General features: G+C 49.1%; 1 protein-coding gene across 6 annotated transcripts in view; it reads right to left on the minus strand.

Annotated features, from left to right (window-relative positions):
- SLIT2 (slit guidance ligand 2) overlaps positions 1 to 17668 on the minus strand; it is a 348732-nt gene extending 331064 nt beyond the window's left edge. For all 6 annotated transcript variants that reach the window (XM_041751158.1, XM_041751156.1, XM_041751157.1 and 3 more), the window contains exons 1-4: positions 17346 to 17668; positions 14735 to 14806; positions 13473 to 13544; positions 2933 to 3004 (exon numbers count right to left, since the gene is read on the minus strand). In XM_041751158.1, the coding sequence (XP_041607092.1) occupies positions 2933 to 3004; positions 13473 to 13544; positions 14735 to 14806; positions 17346 to 17524 (395 nt within the window). In that variant the 5' untranslated portion in view covers positions 17525 to 17668. The remainder of the gene's footprint in view (positions 1 to 2932; positions 3005 to 13472; positions 13545 to 14734; positions 14807 to 17345) is intronic.
- Between the last annotated feature and the right edge of the window lie 5827 nt (positions 17669 to 23495).

Here is a 23495-nt window from a genome sequence, read left to right on the forward strand (position 1 = left end):
GAGTATCAAATAAGGGGGAAAGTATTAGCTAATGCGGTAAGTCAGAAAAAGAAACAGAGATGGTAACGAGAATCATGCAACAACTGATAAGAGAAAATAAATTATGAATTTGTTTCTTTCATGAATTCTAGATGTGCATGCCTCTGCTACATTATATGGCAGGCAATTAGGGATCGCTTAATTGGTCGGTGCAGCGACGAGTCAAACACCTTCCCTGTCCCAACATATTTTCTCTGTTATGTATCAGAAATCCTGTATCCTTTGTTCTGTCACTTATCCCTCTTGTGAAAGATTCATTTTTCGGTGAACATTTTAAAGGACATTTGTGTTTTCAGATTTCTGCACATTCTCCCATCTGTGAGAACATTTGTTTTGGGTGAACTGCGAGGCACCTGTATCACATGATGAAAATCTGAACTTGAACCCTTCCTCTTGGAGCTCACGCTGGCTGGGCGGGCAGGCTCACAGGCTTTACTCATGAAAGACGTTTGATGGTGGTTGTTTATTCCACTTAACGATCATCGTCCTAAAGAAGTAGCTTAGAGTTTAAAACATGTGGCTTATAACTTATCTACTCAAGAAGGAGACCACTGGTAACCACTCACTAAATCTAACGCAGGTGGGACTACGGTGCCTCCACTCAAACGATCACTGACCTGAGGATGGAGAAAAAAAATTACACCACTGTTTCCACGTGTCTTTAGTACTTATGTCACGTGTTAAGCCCCAACCGATATTAAACATTACGCCATCAGCCCCTAACTCCGGGGACGTCAAAGGACTCAAGTCCCTCTTGCAACTACTTCTAAGAAATAAAGTCTTATCTCCCAGAACTCCCCAGGGGAAGTCCCGCGAGCCAGACAGGGACATCACAACTTTGAATGCATTTTCTAGCTGCCCATTTTCCCAGTGTTTACATGCTTTTAATGAACTAGGAAACACTGCCTGAGAGTTTTACAGGTTCTGTTTCTTTCATTCATCTCTTGAAGCTATCAGTTTCTTTTCGCACGGCAGCTCCCTAAAGTTGGACAATCATAACAAAATATGAGAGAACATCCCTTGGCCTGCTACGTGATATTGTCAAAGTGGGGAAAAAAATGTTCAACAATATAATTTGCCGATAGAGGATGCGGTACTGGATTACACCACCTGAAGCCTTCCAAGAGAAGTAATCCAACTACTTCTAGACTAGAAACCATATATTCTTGTTCGTCAGAGACTGCAGAAGTGAATTTTCCCTTCTTAAAATTTTTTTAAATTCTTAAAATTTAAGAACTTTTCCGTCTAAAAGCTTAATGCTTTTAATTGTAGAGGACAGTCCTCATTTAAATTATACTTTCCTGGCTACAAAGAAAATCGAAAATGTCCCAGATTGGGGTGGACTGCTCATATATGGACACTATTAGCAGAGCAATGGTTTCGTATCCTTCACTGTACCGGAGCCTTGAAGCCAATGCTTCAGTCTCCTCAATCACAGCAACTTAAAGCAGAAAGTAGACTGACTACGAAAACCATCCCTGTGGCCCGTCTTGGAAGCTAAGCAGAAATATTTAAGTAGAAGTATCAACTTCTATACATACATGGAATCTTTTTTTTTTTAGTTTTTTTAATTGGAGTTCAGTTGCCAACATTTAGCATAATAACACCCAGTGCTCATCCCGCCAAGTGCCCCCTCAGTGCCCGTCCCCCAGTCACCCCCACCCTCCGCCCCTTCCACCACCCCTTGTTTGTTTCCCAGAGTCAGGGGTCTCTCATCATCCATGGAAGCTTTTTAATGGCCTATCTCCTAGTTCCTTGGTCAAAACAGTCCTTACGGAAACGCTTATTTAAAAGTCAATCTTCAGGTTTGGTTTTCTTCTCAATTTGCTTGACTTGAGCTGAGTAACCGGCGGGGAGCACGGGGAGGGGAAGCCCTGCCCGGGGACCTGGGCCGCGCTGGGGGAGGGCGCCGGGGCCCAGGGCCAACCCTCCGCAGCCAAGGCCTCAGGGGCCCAAGGAGCCAGGCCGCTGCGGGGCCAAGAGGACGCTCCTCCTCCTGCTACAACCGTGACAGCGACAGGCCCCGACGGAGCCAGGCTGCAGGCGCCCCTTCCCGCGAACGGAGCCCGTGGGGGAGGCTGGGGCGCAACGTCCACGAACGCCACCGATCGTGGTTATTTATTCTTCCCACGCTCTGTAGCTTACCTCCCATCTGCACGGAATCGTTTGTATGGCTGAAAATCTAATTTTAAAAGCTTTCAAAAATGTGTTTTCGCCATCCCATCTTAGGTCAGCGAACAAGCATTCCAGGGAGGAAAGACTGATTCTGCCTAAAAGTTACATGACGCTCCTTCCAAACACGTACTTCCCTTAACACCCTACGACAGAGTTGTTACGAGACCTTTACAGCCATTCCTGTTGCAGAGTTTGGAATTCTGGTTTTAAAAGGAACATTTAAGAGGAAATTTACAGGCCTCTTTAAATACCTTATAATAATATTTCCAGACTAATAAACACTACTCCAGTACAGAAACAATGTCAAGAAGGCTGACACTAAGAACCCGAACTTTACAAGGAAACACTGCCAACTTCCTCTGAAAAGGAAACACAGTGGCAATTTTCCCCTCCAGACCTTAATCAAAAGTTTCCGTAAAGAAGTAAGGTAAATCTCCTCACCACCGCACAACCAAGAGAGAATAATACAATTACAAGGACACAGACAGAAACCACTAAATGCTGACCAAATACAACTGAAACCACTGGAAAACCAATCATAAACTTCCATAAGACCAAAAAAAAAAAAAAAAAAAGAAAAGAAAAGAGAGGCACACTCTTAATCCATTAATCTACCGGTGAACAGATTCCAGGAGAGCACAAGGAAACAGATCCAAAATACATTTAATAAAATACAAGGTACTACCCGAAGCAACAATAACCGTTTCTGTCTACTTACAGCCTGTACAGCTTCGAAGTCCCAAGAAACAGCAACTCAGGAAACAGCTGAAGGTGATTTCTGTTTAAACGCCTTTTGAGAAAAACAAAAACAAAGCATACGTTACACAGAAAATACGCAACAACCAGTCTGTGATTTAGTCGTGTCATGCCTCATCCTGTATTTCAGGGAAGAAAGAAATGACATTCAAAAGAACCCAAGCATTGCAAATCAGAAGTTGGTTACACCTTGTGTCACCTGACTCTTTAAAGCAATTTTCCATTACGCTCACCTGGATGACTCCCCGGGCCTAAGCCCTAGCCTCACATCCCGTGCACCATCAGTCATCCAGGATACACACGATGAAAAAGGGTTTCTTGACTCAGACTCTGGTGTCTGGGTTAGGTGAGTGCAGTACACAGCACAAATGCCACAGTGAACAGTGCCCTAAAAAAAGATTCATGTGCTGTCCCAGATGACCTAAATTTTCAGCCAAGGCATTACGGGGAGATGGAAATTTCAATTTTGTGAGCATCTTGCTTAGTTGGGGGAAAAAAAAAAAAACTGTGAAAAACTGTCAGCATGATTTGTCCCTATGAGCGAAAGCAGAGGAAAAACCACAGAGGTCCAAACCTAAACCCACAATTCTTGACCCTTAGCTAAAACAAGGCCGGGTTATAACCAATCATGGTGGCTAGAAATGCTTAGATAATGCTTTTTTAAATGTTTACCTGATATGAATTTAAATTTAGAATTTAGAAAAAAAATGTAACTGCAACTAACTCATGCCCTGATGCCATGTAACTGAGTTCTCCTGGACCATGGATGTTCGTTAAAGAGCTGGGAAGTCCGATTTGCCTTAAGTGGGCAACCTGACCTGATTTCGGGCAACCGAAATCAGTAAAAATAATGCCCATCCTCCTGCATTTTCCAAAGTTAAATAAAACAATGATAGGCTGATGCAAAACATGGACACTTAAACGATTTACAAGTTGCTATAGCTCTAGACGAGAATAAGAAGGTCCAGAAAATTAATGTCACATTGAAGAACCTGGAGCTATTTCTTGAGCCTTAACTATAAATGTTAAGAGGACAGGAAGAGAAAGCATATCCATCTTGACATATATAAATGGTCATCAGGTAGGAACAAAATTATACTTAATTAATCTCCAGAGGGCAGAAATGGCACTAGTTTGATTGTAAGTCTTAAGAAAGTAGATGATAAGAAGACTTTTCTAAGAATTAGAGAATTTCCAAAAACTAGAAGAAACAGAATGACCTGCCTTGAGGAACTCTCAACTCTTTAATTGCATTTATATTCAAGCAGGGGCTATGCATTTGCTTATTTTTTTTCTTGCAAAGGACATAATAAAAAGAAATCCTGCGCTAGGCGAAAAATCGCACCAGGTGAACTTCAGAACTTCTTCCAACTCTAAAATGCCACGAGGCAATGATGAAAACCGTGACTTTCATTACACAAACTCGCGTTATGAAGAAGTTGACCATCTACGGAAACATTCTCAGCTTAATAAAATGCACACCCATAAAAAAGGAGGCCAAGACAATTAGGCGGGGAAATAGTAAAATTAGCAGCGAAAGAGTGGAATTTCTTCCCACTTACACAAATTTTTTTTTCAAACAAAGCAGACAACAAGGTCAAATCTAAAGCAAAACCAAGAGCTCTTTAGTCATTTATTTTTCTCCACTGGGCAAGGAGGAAAGGAAGGAGTACTTCCAGAATCTACTATGATGCAATTCTGATAAAACGTAACTTCATTGTGACCCGGTTGTGTTTTCCTTTCCAAAGACAAAGCACGAATATTCACAATAGCGGAAATTAGAATTTTTTTAGGGAAGCAACCGCTCTCGGGTAGACTCTCATTATTCCAAGAGCCAATCTCGACTTGTAACATGGCAGATGTGGGCTGTCGTAAAGTCATCCAACCACTGGACCAACAGACTCCCTGCAGGATTCTCCAGCTGCAACCAGGATGCTCCTTCAAGCCCCTATTCCAAGCTTTCCTTTGAGATGGTACATCTTACATGGTATGTGAAACTTCCCTGGTTCCCCTACACGGAGGTGGTGCCTCCCCTGGCTGTGCTCCCCAACCCCATGGCATTTGACAAGTAACAGTGTATTTAAGTAACCCCATATTATATTTATTCACATACTCCTCTGATTCCCAGTAGACTGGAAGGTCTTCCAGTACAGAGACCCCATCTTTGGATCTCTTCCCTTCTTCTCTGGCACTCAGTGGGCTCCTAGGAAATGCTAAAGGACAACATACTTCTCTTTTTGCATGCTGATATAGTTCAGCAGAACGCTAGCCTATGCATTTTACATCCCGCCAACGTTCCTCTGGGTTGCTCCCTGAGGTCCCTGCCTTAGTTTTTATGCCACTGTCTAGGTAACCAGAGCCCCACCAGCAAACCTGCCTTCGGGTGCCCCATACAGCAGTCACCTGCTTTCCTTCCCATCACCTCCCTCCCCCTGCTGTCCTCAACATCACCCACAGGTTGGAAGGAAACTGGCATGTTCAGACAAGTTACGATATCCTGAGAAAGTAGGTATTTCAGATTGGGTCCACGCACTGCCTTTTTCCTAATCATTCCTTTCACAGTCCCAGCCATTCTTCACTCACTCCAAGAGCAATAGCTAACATACACTAAGGGTACTATGTGATGCTCACTGTTCTGAGGGGTTTGCGTGAACTTTCTCATTCGTGCTTCGGAACCAACCCCAACAGTAGGTGCTATGCTCACTGCTGTCCTAGAGACAGGTACCCGGCTCACAGAACATAGAGTTAAGCCCTGAACTCAGGTAGGGGGATCCCAGAACCTATCTTCTGAACCACTTCTATCAGAGACACAGGCTTAACATATCTCAGCATTAATTCAAAATCATATAATACTGAAATTTCACTTCTCATTGACCTTTCCTTGGGGAAAAAGACATAGCTTTATAGAGTCTATTTCTTCACTCTCGATGCATGAACCACTTGAAAATAAAACAATTTAGAAAACTAGCTTGATATTCAGCTCCCTGTTTAAGATCCTTTTAAAATGCCTGAAGTTTGAGAGAGAAACGAAAATATGTATAAAATAGTTTTCTCCGAATTCAGGTAGTTTATCATTCTTTCATGAAAACTATGGTGAATGATCATAACATTGTCTAAACCAACCATGAGCATGAGACAAGGTAGGACACTAGAAGGGCAGATGGTAAGGGACGTGACAACATGCATAGGAAAACAGTATGAGGCTTTTTCACCGTAAAAGAATATCAGCACACTTTGGGTTTGTGTTCTTTCTGCCATCGGTGCTATGAATAAATGGAAATCCAAACATTAAAATAAAAAGTGAAATTCTTCCAAAATATTCAGTGCAGGGGGAAATTTTTAAGCAGGGATTTCTTGTAAAATGACCAGAAATTAAACTCTTAAAGAGGACATTTAAAAAAACAAATCCAGTATTACTTTAAGACCATTAAGGTGCATAAGGACTCCTAAACAGGCTACTAGCCTAGCACCTCCAAATGACACAGAATACTTCTTAGCAGCTTGAAGAGGATAGTGCTGTAATAATAATTCTAATGCAAATGAGTTCAAGAAGCTGAAATCTGATGTCCCCAGAACAGAAAAACAGCATGTAGTGAATTAAGTGTATCTCAGAGGAGGATTTATGGGACCCGGCATAAATTGGCTCCATCAAGCTCACCAGGTGGGGCAGTCACCTACTGTTCGGAGCTGGGACACTCCATCCTGCTAAAGGAACGTGGAATCACATCCAGGCCTCCCGCCACCACCAGCTAGACGGGATCTGCCCCCGAGATCTCAGGGCTCACTGAGACTCTCTGGATGGTCACTCATGATTTCAGAAAGTCGTGTAGAGTGTGTCTCAAAGACGCTCCCTAGGGCAACGATGACAGGGATCCCAACACCGCTTCCTCTGTGTTACAGCTGTTTCTGAGCGTGACCTTCAGGGGGGTGAGGGATCTCTCCGTATCACACAGAACACCACTGGCCTCTGAAATGCTGATTCTCAGCAACCTCGATTTGAAGGGCAGCCTGAGCATTATTGACAAGCACTGCTTCAAATCACTATCTGCCACTGCTCCTAGGTCTCGTCCACTGGTAAAAGCGACAGTCTCTTATTTTTTCGACTCTTCAATGAAGAATTGCAAGCTTTAGCCCAATGCAAAATGGAAAGTGGACGTAACGTTTCCTGTTGTTGCACACGTAAGGCATTTTAGCAGCGTGTCTGGTCTGTAATAAGCCTTCAATCAATACACGCTGCCTTCATGAGTTTATCACCTACGATCTCCTATTGGTCAAACAAAAATGCCTTCCGTTCAGGTTAACTTCTACTTGTTCTGAAAATGTTGGTGTTCTAACATTTTTAAGGTGACGATTTTAGGTTACGTATTATTCAGGTGGATAAATCAAACTTATTAGTAAAAATACTGCCTCCCCTTCGCTCCCCTGGCTTCTTGACGTTTCTCTCTACACCCAGAGCAAGTGTGAGAAATACTCGGAGACAAAACCTGGAGGACCCAGTGGACGTTCTCCACACCTCGTCTAATGCCATGTGCCATGCAGAGAAAATGAGAACGAAAACTACAGTAAATATGAACGTGCAAAAGCCAACTTCATCATCTACACATTTTATTAGCTCAAGGAGATCAGATAACGCCTACACGGAGCTTCTGAAAAACAGAGGAGAGGTGATGAGATGCGGGGTAACAGTTCTGCAAATGCCAACCGCGTGACAAGTGTTTCGGGGAGCTCTACGGGCATCATCTGATGTGAAGCATGTCCTGCCAGTATGATGATCGCTCTTCCAAAGATGGGAAACAGTTTTGGAAAGACGAAGCAATCCGATCAACACGCCACGGGGGGACTGAGAGCAAAGGTTTCTGGTTGTGTGCGGCCGCCGTATGGACAGTGCGGTTCCCGTGAGGCACGAGCGTCGTGAACGCAGAGCATCAGGCTTCTGGCGTCGCTGTTGGCTAACAGTTCTGAATTTAACAAAGGGGCACAGGAGCTTGCGTGCGGTCAGAGGGCACAATCCACGTACCAGCAGGGAGGCCCTGGCACGCCGGCCGGAGGGCCGGGAGGAGCAGATGCGGCCACGGCGGCCGCAGCCCCGCAGACGGACGGACCTGCCCAGACCCCCCAGGGCCACTTCCCCGCAGGCTCCCTTGAGGGGATATTCCGGGGGCGTCAGTGCCAAGTCACCCCGACTGTTCCCAGTCCCCCGTCCAGGCGCTCTCGCCGTGTCCCGACAGCCCAGCAGCTAGAAATCGCTCTGAAAAAGGATGAGAAGAGTGACCGGTAGAGGAGTCCACGCAGCCAAGTGCGTCCTTCCGTGGAAGCGAATGCCGGGCCCGCCGCCGGCAGAGGCACCCGCAGGGCGGGACGCAGTTCAGTGCCACGGTGCCCGGCTGCCCGGCTGCCCCCGCAGACCCGCGTCCCAGGGCGAGCGAGGGCGCTCCCTCCGGAGGCGGGATAAAGGAGCCGGCATCCTGCACGCACGGCACCAAGGGGGGCCCAGACAGACGTGGGGAAGATACACGGCCCTGCTGCCTCGCGACTGTCCCGCGGCCCACGGACAGCGAACAGGCCCAGGGAGGGGCGGACGGCGCGCTGGCCACCACGCCTGTCGCGGGTGTGCGCCGAAGCCCTGCGTGACCAGTCGGCGTGATTCGGAACAGTCCAGCGTCGCTTACCAACAAGTGACGAGCAGTCACGTTGAACGGGTACACACTTGATCGTCCGCACACGCTTTCGCTCACGCGGGGTGTATCCTCGGCCTCTGAAAGTCTGGCATGTTCTCGGGCCCCAAGTTGTGTCTCCTAAGAAAATAACTGCTGTGGTTTAAAGCTGGAAGGATAAAGCTGCCAGATGACAACGGTTTCGAGATGAGCTGGCATTCTTTTCCGAGGAGGTTAGCACTGTTGGCTTGCCCTTGTTTTAAGGAAAGGAATGTGTTATGTGTTGCCTGTAAACTTGTAGGATTAGTCAGAAGAGGGATTCTCTAGGTCCTCGATGAACGGGGATAAGTGGTGCTTTCCTTCAGACCTGTTCCACCACATATTCTCTACTTGAACTGTGCAGCGGCCTACAGCAAGGATCCTAGGGCTCCGCAGTGCCTCGGCCTCACACCGGCTGCCACCTGCTTACGACTGGTGTGCGCACGCAGGAGAACTAATTCTGCACAGGCCTTAAAAAAAAAAAAATGTGTTCTTTAGATATCCTCTCCTGAGAGTGTAGGGTTTGGTCAAATGTGGGTTCCATTGTAAAGGGATTTAGACTCTTCCAGGCTAAAATGAGTATTTTCTTTGGATCGACTGGATAGAAACGTGGGTACAACTTTATTTTCCAGGCTTCATGGGAATACTTCTGGACTTTTTTTTTTTTTTTAAGCCAAAAAGCAGTATCAAAAGACAAAGTTAGTAGGAAAAATTTCAAATCCGAAGATACTACAACTTGGAGACTTTAAAGTACTACTTGTCTTCAAAGACCTTCCATGCTATCGGTATGAAAAGAAAAACAGTGCAAACCTCTGCCTGTATCAGTACTGCAATTTCCTTATTATAAGACGATTGCGAAGTTAACGCAATGCCTAATACCCAAGATTTCCTATGGTATGCTACTGGTTTTCAGTAACATAATTTAGGAATATCAGCATTTTATTTTGCATATAAGTGTCTCACTGCATTTAGGATTTAATGTCCTAATGTTACTTACTTATTTATTTATTTATTTATTTATTTTATTTATTTATTTTTTTTGGCAACCTTAAACAATTTCAAAACTTTCTCATACTCTTGCTTTTGTGTTAGGAAGGAACCCATAAACATAGACAATTTGCACTAGTGGAAACTGAAATGGCCTGGGTCTCCTTAAAAGGCCATAAAAGAGAACTTTAATGACTGCAGCTTAATCCCATAAACAATAAGTGAGCAACAGAATTTTACACCAGCCCGCAAATATTCTGGGCCTCAACACGATTTTTTTTTTTTTTAATTTTAACCCTCAAAGACGTTACGCACCAGCCACGAATTACTTTGAATTAACAATTTTGCATGGAGGCTTTAGTGCAGGTACACAGGTATCTTCTCTGTAGGATAGACGGGTATACGTCATAGACGTTCCAGTTCTTTCTTATAGTTTGTAGTTTGTTTTCCTTAATGGTTTCCACTGAATTAACTAGTCAGTCACTTAACTAAATTAGATTTCAGCTGAACACCTCGATTAAACACATAGAAGGGCTCTTAATACAATCTACGTGAGGTGCGTTTCTCAGGGCTTCATTTCATTCCCAGATAAGCAAGGGTGGCTGGCAAGAAGGACCTTGGCAATCCGGCCCTGCACGGGTTAGGTCTGGGAGTGTAGGAGGACACCATCAAAACAGGAGGCAACGTGGTCTCGTGTGTGACTCAGGCTCCTTGAGAGTGATGCAGCAGGGCCCTCTGGTGATGTCACATCTTCTGATGCAGTCTTCCAACGACAGAAAGGAGGGAGGCGGGAGAGAGGGAGGATTGGAGGGGGTGTAGACGGAGGAAGCTTTTTGGCTTTTGTTTTTTAGCAGGAAGGTTTTTAATATCCATGTGCTTCTTGACATTTGACTGATAACCCTGTACTTCGCCGCTTCTCTGAAGTGCAGAAAAAAATTTTTTTTGGTAGTTATGACGCTTTGATTTACAAATAGTGACTTTCCCATGCTCTACGCTACCATTAAATTCAACCTAGCCACAGCAACAACAGCCTAGTCTGTTTCTCACAGATTAAAAGTTGGGATTTCTAAAAGGGCACAGATCTTATCTTCTGTTCTGAGACTTGTCTTCTCTCTCTAGATCAAGCTAAAACTATCAACATAAAACAAGGAGAAACTTAGAATTTTGAAATGTTCACAAAACATTTCGGAATTGTTTTGTCGTTTTAAAATGGAAAACACTTAGAAACATGAATTATACGTGAATAAAACTTTTTTTAATTTTTTGTTCCTCAAGGAAAGAAAATTAAGTTACTGTGCATCTTATATGAGTGGCATTTATAACATTTATAACATAAGCCTGCATTTACACACCTTTCCATTAGAGTTTGAATTTAAAAATCCACATCTAAATTGCTAAAAACCATAAGCTCACACAACGTCTAATTAGTTAAAAGTTAATTCACTGATCACTTCCTGTCTCTTACAACTTCTTGGGAAGAAAGAGGCAATTTTTGTGATGTTGACAACCACCTACTAAAATAAAGACTACATCCCATAGGCCATGGTAATTTGATTGTGGAACCCTCTGGTTAGCTTTCTTTATTTTTATTTTTTAAACAATGTGCTGAACAAAATGTATAATGGTTTATTTTGTGATAGCTTGAATGCATTCTTTAACAAAACTGCCTTGCCATTTAACGTATTTAAAAAAAATAAATATTTGAAAAGTGTATCCACAATGTTCCTAAGAAATGGTTTTGAATTCCAGAGTCCCAAGGAGATGAATTGGCTGTCAGATAACAATGTGCTTCCATCAGATGGACTTGGCAGTTGTAAACAAAAGGAATTTTCTCAGCTTTTCCTCACAAATATGAAATATTTGCTTTCGGCCAACAGCTGGGGTGATTTAAAGAAGTCCTGCATATATATTAGCTTTCATTCAAAATTACAAATCCTCCTCCCACTCTGAAACATCTGACTGCATCTTAGTAGAACTGAAAATTGTTCTGAGATGAAGTGACATTCTCAGGGGACGTAAAAGTCAAGAAATAGCACCTTCTTGCAACTCTAATCAAATTTCAGATCACAGACCATTTGGTTAAGAATTTTCAGAAAAAAAAGTTAATTTGTTCAAATGGTATTTGAAGTGGCCTGAAAAACAAGGAGAAAGTTTGGTCTGTTCTAGCATTTCTGAAAATATTTACAATATAACCGAAATAGAGACTGCATGAAAAGTCACTGAAATTCCTTCCACCGGATGTTGCTTAAAGATATATACATATGTATCCAAATAACCAAAAAGTATTCATGAGAACAGTGTTTAGGTTTGAATTATAATTTTAAAATTATCTCTCCATCTTACCAAATGCTTAAATTATTTTGATACTTTGTAAATAGATGAATTAAATATACCTTTACAATAGACTCACGACAATTAACGATTCATAAAAGTCTATGAAAGAGACCAAAGTATATTTTCAGAGTATTTGTGCATACTAAGAGACAGGTTACAAACCTATGAACTTTGTAATGAACTTAACCAAATGTTTACCTTGTTTTTAATTCTCTCTGAAAAATAGCTCAAGGTGGTGACTTTAAACTTACTTTGAATTCCACAGCTAAATTCCCTACCTTGTAATATATATCATGGACAAAATTTTATGGTAAAATAGACATCTCTGGGCTTAGTTTTACTTGCGGTTATAAAAACAGAGCCTATATATTCACAAATATCTTAAAAGCTGACAAGCCATTTTTTTTTCTACCTAATAATTGCAGAGAATTAACGTTTTTGCCTATGGGCCTAGTGCATCTGAATATGTGCTATGCCTAAAATGAAATTCCTATTTCAATGTTTTAAATAAGATTTTTATTTTTACCTAAAGTGACTATTAAAGCAGGCGTGGAAATTGTTGCTACTTTTAACAGAGCTGTTAATCACCCTTAAAAAACAGACTTAGTAAACTTGAGTTATAGACATAAGAGACATGGAACTCATACTTCAAATTACAAAGTGTGTAGTTTATCTCAATTACTGCAGGCAAAGATTTTGTCCTTTGTAAATATATACTATACTGTAGATATAAATTAATAATGGCCCTCAAGTAGTATATATCAATCTCTTAAGATTTTGTTTCTGAAAAAATAAAATCTATTTTAAACTTTGGATTCCACAGGATCTTCTTGGGGAAAAAAAAAAATCAATGTTAAAATGACCATGTTTTGATAATATAATTATTGCTTCCATTTCTACTAATCTTTAAATTCTTTTTCCGAGAGAAATATCTAAAAAGCTACCATAAAATAATGAAATAATGTTTTGAATAGCTGTTACTAACCATGTCCACCATAAGTGAGAAATACCAAAAAGCTAATTTTTACCACCAAGAATTTAAAATATGTCCTCCAATGGCACTAATGACACACAAAGCAACAGCATGAAAATTAAAATAACTACTAGCAAACTTTTCTGATAATATACTCTAAATGCAAATAAAATCACCACCTTTCTTACTATTAAGGCAAATAAAACAAACTAGATGAGCAGTAAGGAAACCATGTAGCTCTCTAAGTACCAAAGCAGTGGTTATTCAAGGAAATCAATGTCTCAGGAAAGGAAGTCTGTATTTTTTTTTTTTAATCTTTATGAAAGGTTAGTACCATTTATGCAAAATTCCACAATCTCTAATTGTAAATTAGTCTGAACACCACTCGTTGGACCCCTTGTCTCCGTAAAGCATTCAAAGACTACGACATGAAATCGAAGACATGGCCCTTGAAATTCAAGTATTTTTTTTAAATACAGTTATGTCGTCATAACTTTGGAATTAAAAATACTTACAGTCTCTCCAGTTCCTTAAGATCCTGGAATGCTCCTCTTTCAATGGTGCTAATCTTATTCTCCATAAGCTGACTGAAATGCAAAGTATAATAGGGTCTTAATGTTACCACTCCCCATCTGAGCGAGTTTCATTCAGTTCAGCAACTGAAAACTTGTAACCTCTTTCCCTTTATAAAATCAAGTAGTGCTCTGGTTTGAGCTTTAATATCAAACTTAATGAGTATTTGAGAGAAATCACAGAAGGCAAACAGCATCCACATCACAAAACTTTGGTAGAAAATCCTTATGCATAGTTTCTCACAAGATTTTCTAGCCAAAACTCTGAACCCCCAAGTACAGTCTATCCTGAAGGGTAACCCATGACACTGCAGTTTTGGTGGCTGTTTTTTGGTAAACTGATTTTGGAGTGAGTTCTTAAACTGAAAATGATCAATATACAGCATATCACCATACACATACTTTAATTCATTTATGGGTATACATCAGGAAGTGAAAGATTTCACAACGGCCAAAATGTGTCCTTTAAAAGATGAACACCCAACACACGGTGATCAAAAGTGTTATGTTCACTACAATGTAAATATTTACAGATCTGTGGGTAAAAAGTTTTACATTACATTGAATCCCCAAAGATGGTTCCCTCACAACAAATTTTACCCACTAATTAAAGAATAAACAATATTATAAAGAGTTCAAAGGTTCCAAATACAGGAAACGATTCAAAAGATTACCAGTGTACTTTTTTTTTTTTTTAATAGAAAAACATTTCCCATCAAAAACTGTGGAAAACTTGGGGACTCTCTGGTTTTAAGGTTAGAAATTATATCTAAGTGCCGTTTGCTAGAAAAGTCTTTTATATTAGCAATAATAAAATGCAGACCCACTTAAATTCTTTCTAGTTAATCTCAAATCCTAAAAGTGTATCAAATATCTCACATTACTTATTCATATTGTGAAAGCAATTATTCTACACGTTTTATATGCATAAGGCACTTAGGGTATGGTATAGCAAACATTTGAGGTCATTTCTATAATATTGTTTCAATGGCAAGCATCCAACCTTAAAACAAAAGCCAACGTTTTCATCAAAAGCTGTAATACAATGACAAAACAAAAACAAAAAAAGAAAGGAAACAAAGGCCTTTCAAAATTTTATGTTTCTGTCATTGGGACAGTTTTTCAAACTGAGACCAGTAACAATACAAAACATGCAACCTTAAGAACAAAAGAAAATTCTTCAAAATACAGAAGAACATACTTACAGAACTCTTAGGTGTCGAAGACCCGCGAAATCTGTCTTGGTAATCCGTGTGATGTTATTGCCATTCAAATCCCTGAGAGAAAGCAAGAAAATGAAAGTTCCATTTTAGTTCTATCAAGATCTAGTTAAACAAAGAAAAATAAAGACTAAATAAGAACTTTAAGGTGAAAGATCAGTTCCAATCACTAAAGGAGCTTACGAGTAAATGAGACAATGAATTAGTAACCTCTGAAAGAATCTTTTTTTTTTTTTTAATGATTCCTAGCAAGTTTACAGAGTCCATGCTGACTGGCATCTGACAAGAGCATGAAGCGATTATGTTATCAGAAGTCCTCTTTTGTGTGTGTATGGGGGCGCTTTCAATTTTTGTTTTCATGAGGATGTGTGAATTAATTTCACAGGTATTCTATTTATTATTGTCAGGCACACCCCGAAAAAGTTCCCTTCAGGAAGTTCACATGAATAATTTTCTAATGCTACCCAGAAAGGATTTTTTTCTTTCTCTCTTTTTTTGTTTTTTGTTTTTTTTTTTAAATTCTACCCGGAGGTGGCACGGTGGCTAAACTTCCTAAGGCAAAGAAAAAAGTTAGGGTGCCATCAAAAGAGCCGCACTTCAAAGACTTGCATTTATAGGCATTTACCTTCCAACAATTCTATGTTTGTATGAAAACTAAACTCTTCATTTGCAGCTCAGGGAACCCGCTGTGACGGTGAAGTCAAAACTACCAGAGGAGGCAATCACGGGAGGAGATTCAGGCCCTGACATTTTTGTTCGGATTTCAGCACCACGTTCCCTTCGAGTCACCACCCCCTTTTCTGGCATCTTGGGTCAAGATCTAAACTTGCCCTGGTTCCAATCATTTCAAGCAAAACCAGGCTTTTTTTTTTTTTTTGCTTTTTCTTTTTTCTTTTTTTTTTTTTTTTTTCTTTTTTTTTGCTGCGGTCTGAATGTCCTCCTTCCCGTTAAGCTTTTCTCTTGCCTCGGAGTTGAAAACCTCAGGCTGGAAATTTGTATGTAAAGCGCTGACTTTGTCAATGATGGGATCCTACCAGCGGCCCTGGGCAAACCATTTCCTGAAAACTTTCTTGATTCCCTCCTAGGGATCTTTTTTGGCTCTTTTTCCCCCAGGCACCCCAAACTCTGCTACTATTTTGTTCTGGGCACACTCCCTTTTTGAGTAAGACACGTTAGTGCCCAAACTTTACGCTTTTTTTTTTTTTCTTTTTTTTTTTTGCATAGCACGAAATGACAAGTGCGACAGCAGCCTCCCCAACCACTCCCCGCGCTGAGCAAAGTGCCACCGAGGGGCTCCGACCGTCCCCCGTGGCGCATCCCTGCCCCCGCCCCACAGAGGGGCCCCCGCCCGCCCAGCGCGGCCCGGAGATGCGGGGCGCGGGCCGGGGCGGCGGGAAGGGCGGCGGGAAGGGCGGCGAGGGCTGGCGTCTGGCCTTGGGGCTGGAGGCTGCGGGCGGGGAGCGGGGCGGGGCGCAGGGGGAGCCCGGCGGGTCCCTCCGCGGGGCGCAGCCGGGGGCGCTCACAAAGGGAAGGGCTGCGGGCGCGCGGGGCGGGGGCGCCTCGGGAGCCACGGGCCGTCCCCGTCCCCCGTCCCCGTCCCCCGTCCCCGGTCCCCGTGCCCCCGCGGCCGCCCTGACTTCTTCATTAGGGACCCGCGGAGACAGGGAGGCGGGGACGTCTGCGGGCAGCCGAGCGGGGCGCGGGGCGCGGGGCACGGGGAGCGGCGGCCACGTGAGCGCGCGCGGAAACTGCCAGAAAGGTGGACGGGGGCCCCGGGGAGGGGGAGCCGGGGAGGGGCAGCCGGGGAGGGGGAGCCGGGGAGGGGGCGCCGGGGAGGGGCAGCCGGGGAGGGGCAGCCGGGGAGGGGCTCTGCGGGGACGGGGCGCCCGGAGAGGGGGAGAGGGGGCGCTGGGGCTCCGCGGGGAGGGGGCGCCCGGGGAAGGGGTCCGCGGGGAGGGGTCCGCGGGGAGGGGGCGCCCGGGGAGGGGGCTCCGTGGGGAGGGCAGGTTCGGGCTGGGAGCGGCCCTAAGTTGGCCCACGCGGGGTGCGGGTGCGGGTCCGGGTGCGGGTGCGGGTGCGGGTGGGGGCGGGGGCAGGTCCTCCTCCCCGGCTCCCGGGGCATCCCGCCCCCCGCGGCCTGCACAAGCGCCCCCGGGCGGCCCCCGGCGGCCCGCGACCCTCCCCGCAGCGCTCCATCCCGGGGCGGGGGTGGCACGAAGCCGGGGAGCGGAGCCCTCTGCGTCCCGGGGTCCCCCCCCCCGGCGACACGAGCTGGGGTCCGGCCCCCGACCCCGGCCACCGCAAGGTGACTCCGTTTGGGGAACAAAGTGGCGCGTCCCTCGGCCCGGCCGCCCGCGAGGGCTGGTCCCCGCGCCCCGCGCCCCGCGCCCCGCGCCCCGCGCCGCAGCCCCCACGGCCGCGGCGGGAGGCGAGGGGCTGCCCGAGGGGCGGCGGGGACCCGGCGCGGCTGGCGGCCCCCTCCCCCCTCCGCTCCCCGCGCGGCGCCCCGGGGTCCCTCGCCCTCCCGGGGAGGCGCTGCCCAGGCGCGGGGGGTCCGGGGCCGGGGCCGGGGGCGGGGGCGGGGGCGGGTACTCACAGCCTCTCGGTGTTGCGGGGGATGCTCCGGGGCACGCTGCGCAGCGCCAGCCCGTGACAGTCCACGGCGCTGCCCGAGCAGGAGCACTGCGCCGGGCACGCCTGCGGCGCCGCCTCGCCCAGGATCAGCAGCACCAGCCCCAGCGACACGGGCAGCGCCCGCCGGCCGGCCCCGCGCATCTTGGCCCGCGGGCGCCGCGGCTCGGTGGGCGGCTCGTCGCTCCGCGTCTGCGGCCCCGGGGCGGGGTGCGGGTCCGGGCGCGGGTCGGGGCGCGGGTCCCGGCGGGCACGGGCGGCGGAGCGGGCGCAGGTCCGCGCCGCCCCGGCAACTTTCGCGGCGGACGATCCGGCGGCCGCGCCGAGGCCACGAGGACGCCCCGGGCCGGGGGCCGAGGACCCCGCGCCGCGAGCCCCGGGGGCTCAAGCGGGCGGCGGGGGGGCGGGGGGAGGGCGGCGCCGGCTGCTCGGGGCCCCCCGCGGACGCGGTGCCAGCGCGGGGCCGGGCCGGGGCGGGGCGGGGGCGGCGGCGGCGGCGGTCGCGGCGGGCTCCGCGGAGCTACAGGGCGCGGGGGCCCCGCGGGCGGGCCGGGGGGGCGGGCATGGCGCGCGGGGGCGCTCGGGGCTCAGGCGCGGCTGCGGCGCGGCCTCCCGACAGCGCGGACCGCGGGGCGCCGCCTCCCGACAGCCGGGGGCGGTCCCGAGCCCACATGCACCGCCCGAGGAGGTCGCCCGGGCCCGCCTCCCGCCCGGCGTCCTTGGCGACGCTCCGCGCCCGGGCCCGGGCCTCCCCCGAGGTCACGCCGGCGAGACAAAAGGGCAGCGGGGCCGCAGCGCCCGCCAGGCGGCACCCGGACCCGGGGAGCGCGGGGCCCGCCGGCGGCTGGGTGCGCGGGCCGGGGGCAGGCGTCCAGGCGCGGCTGCGGCTGCGGGCTGCGGCTGCGGCTGCGGGTGCGGGTGCGGCCGCGCAGTCCCGGCGGGCGTCCAGGCGGCGGCGGCGGCGGCGGGGGGGCTCCGGCGCTCCGAGGACGGCGCGGTCCGCTGCGCGCGCGTGTCGGCCCCTCGCGTGTCCCGGGCGCGCCGCAGCCCCGCGGCAGACACCTGATGGCGGCGGCGGCCGCAGCCCCTCGGCCGCCCCGCGACGCCGCCCGGCGCCCGCCGCTCCCCGCAGCGCAGGAACTTTCCCGAGGCCCCGCGCCCCGCGCCCCGCGGCCGCCTTCCCGCCGACGTCGCGGCGCCGCGCGGCTCCCGGGGCTGCACCTGCCTCGGCGCCTCCGCGCCTCCTCCGCGGGGAGCGACCCCGAGCTCCCGGGCCGCGCCGGAACAATGGGGCGGGCGCAGCGGCCCCGGCTGCGGCCCCGCTCCGGCTGCGGCCCCGCTGCGCTGCGCTGCGCTCCGGTGCGGGAGGCTGGGTGGGTGCGGGCGCCCGCGCGGCCTCGTCTTCAGCGCCCCCGCCGCGCCCGCCCAGCTCGGCCGCCGCCGCCTGCGCCCCGGAGCCGCGGCGCTCCCATCCCCCGCCGCCGCGGGCCTCCGCCGTCCGCGCGCCAGAGCCCAGCAGCCCAGTCCCAAGTTCGGCCGCCGCGAGCCTTATAAGGGGCCGAGCGCCCGCCCCCGCCCCCGCCCCGCCCCGCCCCGCCCCTCCCCGCCCCGCCCCGCCCCGCCCCGCCCCGCGCGCCCGGCGCCGCCCCCCGCACCTCGCCGCCCGCAGAGGTGAGGCCCGGGCTGCGGGCGCGGCTCCGCGCGGGGTGCGGGAGGGGAGAGGGGGAGGGGAGGGGAGGGAGGGGAGGGGCGGGAGGGGCGCCCCCGCGGCGAGCTGCCCCGCGCGGGGGGGAGGGGCGGGGAGGGGGGAGGGGGGAGGCTGCCGCTCCGCCCTGCGCCCCGGGGGCTGCTCCGGGGAGGGGGGGGCGCAGCGACCGAGAGCCCCGGAGACGCCGGGGGAGGGGGGGGAAGGAAAAGAAAAAAAAAAAAAAAAACAAGGAAAAAAAGAGAAAAAAAAAAAAATCCCGTTGTACCGAGACAGACCTGCCTGCGCTCGCGGACGCGCGCGCACCCGGGGGGGCCCCGAAGTTCAGAGTTTGGGCAAGTTCCGCGGCGCCTCGCCCGCCGTCCGGTCCCCGCGATCCCTCCCCAGGCGGCGCGCTCGGACGGGCCCCGCGGGCGTCGCGGACACGCGGGAGGCTCCCCGCCCCTCCCCCTCCCCGCCCCTCCCCCTCCCCCTCCCCCTCCCCGCCGCGCCCCTCCCCCGCCCCGCCCGCGCGACTCGCTCCCTAGGGCCTAGCAAGGCGCGGAGCGAGCGGGGGGCTCGCTCACCGCGGGGAGGGTCCGGCTTCCCCCCAGCACCCCCGCTGTGCTTTGAAACTCCATTTCCCTGTTTCTTGCCTTTTTGTGTGTGTGATGCGCGGCTGGCGACTGCTGCACGCTCGTGCTCCCCGCTCCTCCCCCAGCAAAAGCCAGTGTCCCCCTGGAGTTGGAAGGGCAAGGGGAGGGCTGGGCTCCTCGGGGGCCCCGGCACCCCGTGCCCTCCTCGCCCCGCACCCCACGAGGCGTCCGGGAGGCCCTGCGAGCCCCCGGGGTGCGCCCCGCAGTGCGAGGATGATCCGTGGACCTGCCCCCAGAGCAGGAGGACCTGCCCCCCCCAGAGCAGGAGGACCTGCCCCCCCAGAGCAGGAGGACCTGCCCCCCCAGAGCAGGAGGACCTGCCCCCCCAGAGCAGGAGGACCTGCCCCCCCAGAGCAGGAGGACCTGCCCCCCCAGAGCAGGAGGACCTGCCCCCCCAGAGCAGGAGGACCTGCCCCCCAGAGCAGGAGGACCTGCCCCCCCCAGAGCAGGAGGACCTGCCCCCCAGAGCAGGAGGACCTGCCCCCCAGAGCAGGAGGACCTGCCCCCCAGAGCAGGAGGACCTGCCCCCCAGAGCAGGAGGACCTGCCCCCCCAGAGCAGGAGGACCTGCCCCCCCAGAGCAGGAGGACCTGCCCCCCAGAGCAGGAGGACCTGCCCCCCCAGAGCAGGAGGACCTGCCCCCCCAGAGCAGGAGGACCTGCCCCCCAGAGCAGGAGGACCTGCGCCCCAGAGCAGGAGGACCTGCCCCCCCAGAGCAGGAGGACCTGCCCCCCCAGCAGGAGGACCTGCCCCCCAGAGCAGGAGGACCTGCCCCCCCAGAGCAGGAGGACCTGCCCCCCAGAGCAGGAGGACCTGCCCCCCAGAGCAGGAGGACCTGCCCCCCCCCGCAGGAGGACCTGCGCCCCCAGAGCAGGAGGACCTGCCCCCCCCCAGCAGCAGGACCTGCCCCCCCCACCAGCAGGAGGACCTGCCCCCCCCACCAGCAGGAGGACCTGCCCCCCCCCCAGCAGGAGGACCTGCCCAACTCCCGTCTGTATCCCCAGCACCTCCCACGATGCCTGCCTGCCACGAAGTCGGTGCCCTGAAAACCGGCCCATTTGTTGGAACGTGAGAACGTGTGTGCTTCATCTGAAATTTCACCAGTGTTCATATGAACTCCCCCCCCCCCACTTCAGTTTTCCAAAATGTCTTTTAATTTCCAAAAGGTCTGTTAGGCTGTCTCTACCTATTCGTTTTGCCAGCTCTGGAAATCCTAAAGCTGTTCTGAGGACATTTCCAAAGACAGGGGACCCGTTCAATAAGACCAAAGGGGAACTCTTAGGATTACTCATTTTAGTGCCGTAGATTTATGTTGCTCTGTTCTTTTAAAGACTTGAAAACACTTAACATTTATTAACTCATTTGTCCTTCTAGGTTTTAGCTTAAAGATCTGTTATGTAACTTCTTTAAGAAGGTGGAAGTGGAAGGCAGACTCACGTTCCCTTGCAAGGCTAATGAGTTAAAGAGTAAGTGCTTGTGAGCCACCGAGTGTTCCTCCAGCACCCTACCCCAGCGCCAGCGAATTTTCTTTATTCTCTACCAATAAATCATGTGGTTGAAATATATTTACCGCCACTCTAATTAATTTAATTTCATGACTCTGATATCTTGTCAGCAGCAAGATGTATTTATGTTCAACTTTATCCGCCACCTAGAAACATTGTTCTGCATTTTAATTGCAAAAACATATCTTGCATTCCAATACTTGCAATTAATTTTATATATATATATATATATGTATGTATGTATGTATGTATATACACACACACACACACACATATAGTTGCACCAGTGAAAGTCATAAACATGAGTTCAAGCTTGATTCTTTGCCTGGCTCACTTTCCATTCTGTGTAAAGCCAAGTAAAGAACTGAAAATAACATTTGTAGCAACATGCCTATTGGAACACATTTTTAAATTCGATGGGAATTTAAATAAGAAGATACGTCCAATGGATTTCATGAAGAAGAAAAGGGAGACTGCAGCTAAATTCCTGAGCAACGTGGCACAGTAATTTCTCTCTGCTATCAACTTTTGAGTTAATAAAGGGAAATTTATACATGAGTGACCAGGTTTCTAATTTCTAAAGCTATTCTTGTAGTATTCCTTTAGTATTACCGTGGGGTGGTTTTTGGAAGCCTTGAATGCTTCAAGACCAGTAACTTCTAGGTCTTTGGTTTCCTAGATTATGTTGCTCCCAAATGAGATCCCAATTTCTCTTTGGCCGTATTAGACCCATCCTGAAGAAAGCCTTCTGTGGTGCCTCTTGTCACCACATGAGGTCTCCATAAATCCTGACCTGAATTAAACAGAAGTGGAAACCACTGGAGTCAATATTCAAGTCTCCTATTATGTTGAGAGAGAGAGAGAGAGAAAATCCGGTTGCTACGACAATTTAGGAAACAATTTAGACAATTAAAAAATCATACAGTTAAAAAGTAAAAAGCAAGCCTTCTCTCAATTTGCATTTTCTTTGGAGAAATGGATGCATGAAATTGGGACATATGGAGAAAGGGAATAAGAAAACGAATTGATGAAAAAGGGGTAAATATGAGTGAGAACAAAGATAGTAGCAGTAATAGCATTGGTCAAATTCACGAAGCTAACCAAATAATTTTGTGGCTCTCACTGCCTTCATGCTACTGTTTTCCATCGTTGCAAAATGTGCTCATGGTAAATACCTAATTTTTCTTACAATATCTTTGCATTTGAAATACAAATATGGAACCCCAGATTCATGGAGATTGAGATTTAACTAAATTTAGTTTTCATGCACCCCAAGCGCCGAGCTATTTGATAGAGTTAAAACCACAGTGTAACGGTGTGGGGTTGCTATTTTACTGGTATTCAGGTGAGGACACTGGTCTTTAGTCAGGTCTGATAAAACGGCACGGCTGAAATCAGAACCCGAGTTCTCTGACCTCAAACCCCAATTGGTTCTCCTACACATGGCTATCCCTAGAGATCCGCTGAAACTCTCAGGGATCAAGGAATCTACAACTGATCAGGAACTGGAGATGTGCACATCTCTCCACGTGCTCTATTTATGGTCATCTAAAAAGAGTAGGGGAGAGCTAGGGTCTGCAGGAGTGGCACCCCAAGTAATATCCCAGCAGCTTCTGGAGTCGGCTTAACCTTTGAGATGACTCTCTAGGGCAGTGCTCTCAGAGTATGGCTCCTGGACCAGAAGCATCAACAACACCCGAGAGGTAGCTGGAGACGCAAATGTTCAGACCCCACCTCAGACCCACAGAACCAGAAACTCTGGGGGTAGAGGCCAGCAATCTGGGTCTAAACGAGCCCTCCAAGTGGTTTTGACGCCCGCTGAAATGGGAGAACCACTGCTTCCTAGAGCTACTTTGTGGTTACATCTGAGCCACTTAAGTATAGAGAATTAAACAGCACTGAGTGATGGTCGGTGCCTGCTCAGCGGACTTCTCCTTGCCTGGCATTTGACAAGTGCACGTTCCTGGTCACCTCTAGGGGGCACCAGAATATTTTTATGTAGGGCCCCACAGAGGCTACGAAAGCTTAGGCTCCTTTTTCCAAAGAAATGGCCTTGGGAAGTGAGAACAGCTTCAATCTCAACAGGCTGCCCTAATTATTACGTGTCAGCCAGTTATCAAAATTCACTATATTTATGTTTTCTTCCAGTTTATAGTACATAATATGAGAATGACGATAGATAACCCCTGTTGATGGTTATCGTGAAGGTTAAGATAGTATGTGTCAAATGGACACAGCACAGTGCCTGGCATAGACCGAGGTGCTCAGTAA

This window comes from Vulpes lagopus, chromosome 4 (genome assembly GCF_018345385.1).
Source record: "Vulpes lagopus strain Blue_001 chromosome 4, ASM1834538v1, whole genome shotgun sequence".
In the NCBI taxonomy this organism is placed as follows: domain Eukaryota; kingdom Metazoa; phylum Chordata; class Mammalia; order Carnivora; family Canidae; genus Vulpes; species Vulpes lagopus.